Source organism: Oncorhynchus nerka, linkage group LG27 (genome assembly GCF_034236695.1).
Source record: "Oncorhynchus nerka isolate Pitt River linkage group LG27, Oner_Uvic_2.0, whole genome shotgun sequence".
Lineage (NCBI taxonomy): Eukaryota > Metazoa > Chordata > Actinopteri > Salmoniformes > Salmonidae > Oncorhynchus > Oncorhynchus nerka.
Window position 1 is genome coordinate 98,209,233 of NC_088422.1, and position 6,693 is coordinate 98,215,925.

Consider the following 6,693-nt stretch of genomic DNA (forward strand, 5'->3'; position numbering starts at 1 on the left):
TAAACATACTACAGTATCAGGACATGGGGGTCTCCTCTCACCTGTAGTAGAGACAGTAAAACACTGAACTAAACATACTACAGTATCAGGACATGGTCTCTCCTCTCACCTGTAGTAGAGACAGTAAACCACTGAACTAAACATACTACAGTATCAGGACATGGGGGTCTCCTCTCACCTGTAGTAGAGACAGTAAAAGCCTGGCTCCTGTCACTGGGTCCTCCGATGTTGACAGCTCGGACGTAGATGAGGTACTGTCTTCCTGACTCCAGCTGGATCAGACTCTCACAGGTAGGAACAGCCACGATGGATCTGCAGGGAGAACCAATCACATTACAGACCTGCAGGGAGAACCAATCACATTACAGACTCTCACAGGTAGGAACAGCCACGATGGACCTGCAGGGAGAACCAATCACATTACAGACTCTCACAGGTATGAACAGCCACGATGGACCTGCAGGGAGAACCAATCACATTACAGACTCTCACAGGTAGGAACAGCCACGATGGACCTGCAGGGAGAACCAATCACATTACAGACCTGCAGGGAGAACCAATCACATTACAGACTCTCACAGGTAGGAACAGCCACGATGGACCTGCAGGGAGAACCAATCACATTACAGACCTGCAGGGAGAACCAATCACATTACAGACCTGCAGGGAGAACCAATCACATTACAGACCTGCAGGGAGAACCAATCACATTACAGACCTGCAGGGAGAACCAATCACATTACAAACCTGCAGGGAGAACCAATCACATTACAGACTCTCACAGGTATGAACAGCCACGATGGACCTGCAGGGAGAACCAATCACATTACAGACTCTCACAGGTAGGAACAGCCACGATGGACCTGCAGGGAGAACCAATCACATTACAGACTCTCACAGGTAGGAACAGCCACGATGGACCTGCAGGGAGAACCAATCACATTACGGACCTGCAGGGAGACCAATCACATTACAGACCTGCAGGGAGAACCAATCACATTACAGACCTGCAGGGAGAACCAATCACATTACAAACCTGCAGGGAGAACCAATCACATTACAGACTCTCACAGGTATGAACAGCCACGATGGACCTGCAGGGAGAACCAATCACATTACAGACTCTCACAGGTAGGAACAGCCACGATGGACCTGCAGGGAGAACCAATCACATTACAGACTCTCACAGGTAGGAACAGCCACGATGGACCTGCAGGGAGAACCAATCACATTACGGACCTGCAGGGAGACCAATCACATTACAGACCTGCAGGGAGAACCAATCACATTACAGACCTGCAGGGAGAACCAATCATATTACAGACCTGCAGAGAGAGCCAATGGGGAGTAGAATTGATGTCAACTTTTTTCAGTTTAGTCAATATTGGATGTGAATTCAAATTTGCATTTTATATTGAAACTTCAGTGTGTGTGTTTATGTGTGAGTGCGTATGTGTGTGCTTGCAGGCGTATGGGCGTGAATGGGGGTGTGAGAGTGCATGTGTGTATTTCTTACTCAGTGACCCCACTCTGTCCATCAGTGCCTGTCTCAATCAGCTCTACGGTGTAGGAGTCGACTGGGTTGGTGTTTCCTGACTCCCAGCGAATCAGAGCGGCTTCCGGACAACTGCTACACTCCCTCTGTCTGATGACTGGTGGAGATGGGACTGGAGGGGGAGGAGAAGAGGGAGAGAGAGAGAGGGAGATACAGGGGGATTAAAGAGGTAGGGAGGGAGAGAGAGAGAGAGAGAGGGAAAAAGAGGTGAGAGAGGGAGATACAGGGGGATTAAAGAGGTAGGGAGAGAGAGAGAGAGAGAAAAAGAGGTGAGAGAGGGAGATACAGGGGGATTAAAGAGGTAGGGAGGGAGAGAGAGAGATGCAGGGGGATTAAAGAGGGAGGGAGAGAGAGAGATGCAGGGGGATTAAAGAGGTGAGAGAGAGAGAGAGATGCAGGGGGATTAAAGAGGTGAGAGAGAGAGAGAGATGCAGGGGGATTAAAGAGGGAGGGAGGGAGAGAGAGATGCAGGGGGATTAAAGAGGTGAGAGAGAGAGAGAGATGCAGGGGGATTAAAGAGGTGAGAGAGAGAGAGAGATGCAGGGGGATTAAAGAGGTAGGGAGGGAGAGAGAGAGAGATGCAGGGGGATTAAAGAGGGAGGGAGAGAGAGAGAGATGCAGGGGGATTAAAGAGGTGAGAGAGAGAGAGAGAGAGAGGGAGATGCAGGGGGATTAAAGAGGGAGGGTGAGAGACGGAGATGCAGGGGGATTAAAGAGGTGAGAGAGAGAGGGAGATGCAGGGGGATTAAAGAGGTGAGAGAGAGAGAGAGATGCAGGGGGATTAAAGAGGGAGGGAGGGAGAGAGAGAGAGAGAGAGAGAGTGAGATGCAGGGGGATTAAATAGGGAGGGAGGGAGAGAGAGAGAGTGAGATGCAGGGGGATTAAAGAGGGAGGGAGGGAGAGAGAGAGAGTGAGAGGGAGATGCAGGGGGATTAAAGAGGTGGGGAGGGAGAGAGATGCAGGGGGATTAGAGAGGTAGGGAGAGAGGGAGATACAGGGGGATTAAAGAGGTAGGGGGAGAGAGAGAGAGAGAGATGCAGGGGGATTAAAGAGGTAGGGAGAGAGAGATGCAGGGGATTAAAGAGGTAGGGGAGAGAGAGAGAGAGATACAGGGGGATTAAAGAGGTAGGGGAGAGAGAGAGAGAGAGAGATGCAGGGGGATTAAAGAGGTAGGGAGAGAGAGAGAGAGAGATGCAGGGGATTAAAGAGGTAGGGAGAGAGAGAGAGAGAGATGCAGGGGGATTAAAGAGGTAGGGAGAGAGAGAGAGATGCAGGGGGATTAAAGAGGTAGGGAGAGAGAGAGAGAGAGAGATGCAGGGGGATTAAAGAGGTAGGGGAGAGAGAGAGAGAGAGATGCAGGGGGATTAAAGAGGTAGGGAGAGAGAGAGAGAGAGATGCAGGGGGATTAAAGAGGTAGGGAGAGAGAGAGAGAGAGAGATGCAGGGGGATTAAAGAGGTAGGGAGAGAGAGAGAGAGAGAGATGCAGGGGGATTAAAGAGGTAGGGGAGAGAGAGAGAGAGAGAGATGCAGGGGGATTAAAGAGGTAGGGAGAGAGAGAGAGAGAGAGAGAGAGATGCAGGGGGATTAAAGAGGTAGGGAGAGAGAGAGAGAGAGATGCAGGGGGATTAAAGAGGTAGGGAGAGAGAGAGAGAGATGCAGGGGATTAAAGAGGTGGGGAGAGAGAGGGAGATGCAGGGGGATTAAAGAGGTGAGAGAGAAAGAGAGAGAGATGCAGGGGGATTAAAGAGGTAGGGAGGGAGAGAGAGAGATGCAGGGGGATTAAAGAGGTAGGGAGAGAGAGAGAGATGCAGGGGGATTAAAGAGGTAGGGAGAGAGAGAGATGTAGGGGGATTAAAGAGGTAGGGAGAGAGAGAGATGCAGGGGGATTAAAGAGGTGAGGGGAGAGAGGGAGATGCAGGGGGATTAAAGAGGTGAGGGAGAGAGAGAGAGATGCAGGGGGATTAAAGAGGTAGAGAGAGAGAGAGGAGATGCAGGGGGATTAAAGAGGTGGGGAGAGAGAGAGGAGATGCAGGGGATTAAAGAGGTGGGGAGAGAGAGAGGGAGATGCAGGGGGATTAAAGAGGTGAGGGAGAGAGAGAGAGAGATGCAGGGGGATTAAAGAGGTAGGGAGAGAGATGCAGGGGGATTAAAGAGGGAGGGTGAGAGAGGAGATGCAGGGGCATTAAAGAGGTAGGGAGAGAGAGGGAGATGCAGGGGGATTAAAGAGGTAGGGAGAGAGAGAGAGAGGGAGATGCAGGGGGATTAAAGAGGTAGAGAGAGGGAGACGCAGGGGGATTAAAGAGGTAGGGAGAGAGAGAGAGAGGGAGATGCAGGGGGATTAAAGAGGTGAGGGGAGAGAGGGAGATGCAGGGGGATTAAAGAGGTGAGGGAGAGAGAGAGAGATGCAGGGGGATTAAAGAGGTAGGGAGAGAGAGAGGGAGATGCAGGGGGATTAAAGAGGTAGGGAGAGAGAGAGAGGGGGAGATGCAGGGGGATTAAAGAGGTAGAGAGAGAGAGAGGGAGATGCAGGGGGATTAAAGAGGTGGGGAGAGAGAGAGAGAGATGCAGGGGGATTAAAGAGGTAGGGAGAGAGAGAGAGGGAGATGCAGGGGGATTAAAGAGGTAGGGGGAGAGAGAGGGGAGATGCAGGGGGATTAAAGAGGTAGGGAGAGAGATGCAGGGGGATTAAAGAGGTAAAGGGAGAGAGATGCAGGGGGATTAAAGAGGGAGGGTGAGAGAGGGAGATGCAGGGGGATTAAAGAGGTAGGGAGAGAGAGATGCAGGGGGATTAAAGAGGGAGGGTGAGAGAGAGGGAGATACAGGGGGATTAAAGAGGTAGGGAGAGAGAGAGGGAGATACAGGGGGATTAAAGAGGTAGGGAGGGAGAGAGAGAGATGCAGGGGGATTAAAGAGGTAGGTAGGGAGAGAGAGAGAGAGAGATGCAGGGGGATTAAAGAGGTGAGGGAGAGAGAGAGAGAGAGAGCGGGAAAAAGAGGTGAGAGGTTTCTTCCACTGACACATTCCTATTGAAAGCCACTGTTAGTCAGTTTGAAAGTGGTGTTCCCTGTAACAGGTCCAGGGTTTTACCTGTCACGTAGACAGCCTTCTCACTGGCAGGGCTGATGCCTGTCGTATTGGTAGCTGTGACCCAGAACTCATACTGCACGTTAGGCAGCAGCTCTCCTACACTACAGTGGGTTTCCTTAACCTTCACATTAGACACTGAGGAGGAGAGAAACTCACTTCAATCATTTACAACATTACAACAATGCATTATAAAGCCTTATTAAAGCCTTATACCTGTTGGTTTTAAGTAAAGTAACCATAGTCTCCCTCATAGGGGAATAGTTGATTCAATTAGATTAAATTTACCCTCTTAGAGAGAGATTGCACATTCCAAATAGTACACCCAATATATTATCTCTGTGGTGGTCCATAATGTCATGCAATATTCAACTGGAATGTCTGTCTTTGTTCTGAATCTATATTCATATTCTATGTTCTGATTCTATGTTATGTTCTGAATCTATATTCATGCAATATTCAACTGGAATGTCTGTCTCTGTCCTGATTCTACATTCTGATTCTCTGATTCTCTGTCCTGATTCTACATTCTGATTCTACATTCTGATTCTACATTCTGATTCTCTGTCCTGATTCTACATTCTGATTCTATGTTCTGATTCTACATTCTAATTCTACATTCTGATTCTGTTCTGATTCTACATTCTAATTCTACGTTCTGATTCTACATTCTGATTCTCTGTCCTGATTCTACATTCTAATTCTACATTCTGATTCTATGTTCTGATTCTACATTCTAATTCTACATTCTGATTCTATGTTCTGATTCTACATTCTGATTCTACATTCTGATTCTACATTCTGATTCTACGTTCTGATTCTCTGTTCTGATTCTAAGTTCAGATTCTCTGTCCTGATTCTACATCCTGATTCTATGTTCTGATTCTACATTCTGATTCTATGTTCTGATTCTAAGTTCAGATTCTCTGTCCTAATTCTACATTCTGATTCTATGTTCTGATTCTACATTCTGATTCTATGTTCTGATTCTACATTCTGATTCTACGTTCTGATTCTCTGTCCTGATTCTAAGTTCAGATTCTCTGTCCTGATTCTACATCCTGATTCTATGTTCTGATTCTACATTCTGATTCTATGTTCTGATTCTACATTCTGATTCTACATTCTGATTCTATGTTCTGATTCTCTGTCCTGATTCTAAGTTCAGATTCTCTGTCCTGATTCTACATCCTGATTCTATGTTCTGATTCTACATTCTGATTCTACGTTCTGATTCTATGTTCTGATTCTACATTCTGATTCTACGTTCTGATTCTCTGTCCTGATTCTACATCCTGATTCTAAGTTGTACTAGTTGCTACCGTCAGGCCCCTTGGTGCTGTCTACAGCCGGCGTGTCCTCCAGGACAGGTCTGTAGTAGAGCTCGTAGTATTCCACAGAGTCGTCTGAGAACAGGCTCCAGCACACACGCAGAGACGTCCGCGTGGCCGAGTTAGACACCTGGGGGTTGATGACCGGGGCAGATGGGGCTGGAAGGAACCATGATCGTGACATTACAGAGAGAGAGGAATAGCTTTATGTCAATTAGTTTGTACTGCATTGATGTTTTATTTTCCTCCACAGAGGTTTATTTCATGGTCTTGACACTTTTTCTAAGTGACTGTGACATAAAACTACGTCTCTATTTCATTGATTTCCACTGCCTCTCCCCACAGACAATTTTAAACACAAAGGACTTCATTAAGACTATTTTATTACAGGATTTTTTTTTTTTTTTTAACTTCTCTCAAATGTGTGTCCTTCCGTGGAATCAGAGATTCTGAGAAACAAAACAAAGCTGTCTGAGGTGAGTCACCAAGTGAATCAAAGATAGACACACGTCACAGACTGGTTCTAATGACACCCTACTGTAGTGCAGTACCTTGGACTAGATCCTTAAGGACCCTGGTCAACACTATATAGGGAAAAGGGCCTGGTTAACAGTATATAGGAAACAGGGCCCTGGTCAACAGTATATAGGGAACAGGGCCCTGGTCAACACTATATAGGGAACAGGGCCCTGGTCAACAGTATATAGGAAACAGGGCCCTGGT

At 47.6% G+C, this 6,693-nt stretch overlaps 1 protein-coding gene across 2 annotated transcripts in view; it reads right to left on the minus strand.

The window, feature by feature from the left end:
• The window catches only part of LOC135565408 (fibronectin type III and SPRY domain-containing protein 2), a 47,841-nt gene that overhangs the window by 21,235 nt on the left and 19,913 nt on the right, over nucleotides 1-6,693 (minus strand). For both annotated transcript variants that reach the window (XM_065012417.1, XM_065012416.1), the window contains exons 8-11: nucleotides 5,962-6,129; nucleotides 4,643-4,777; nucleotides 1,517-1,667; nucleotides 179-312 (exon numbers count right to left, since the gene is read on the minus strand). In XM_065012417.1, coding sequence (XP_064868489.1) covers nucleotides 179-312; nucleotides 1,517-1,667; nucleotides 4,643-4,777; nucleotides 5,962-6,129 — 588 coding nt within the window. The remainder of the gene's footprint in view (nucleotides 1-178; nucleotides 313-1,516; nucleotides 1,668-4,642; nucleotides 4,778-5,961; nucleotides 6,130-6,693) is intronic.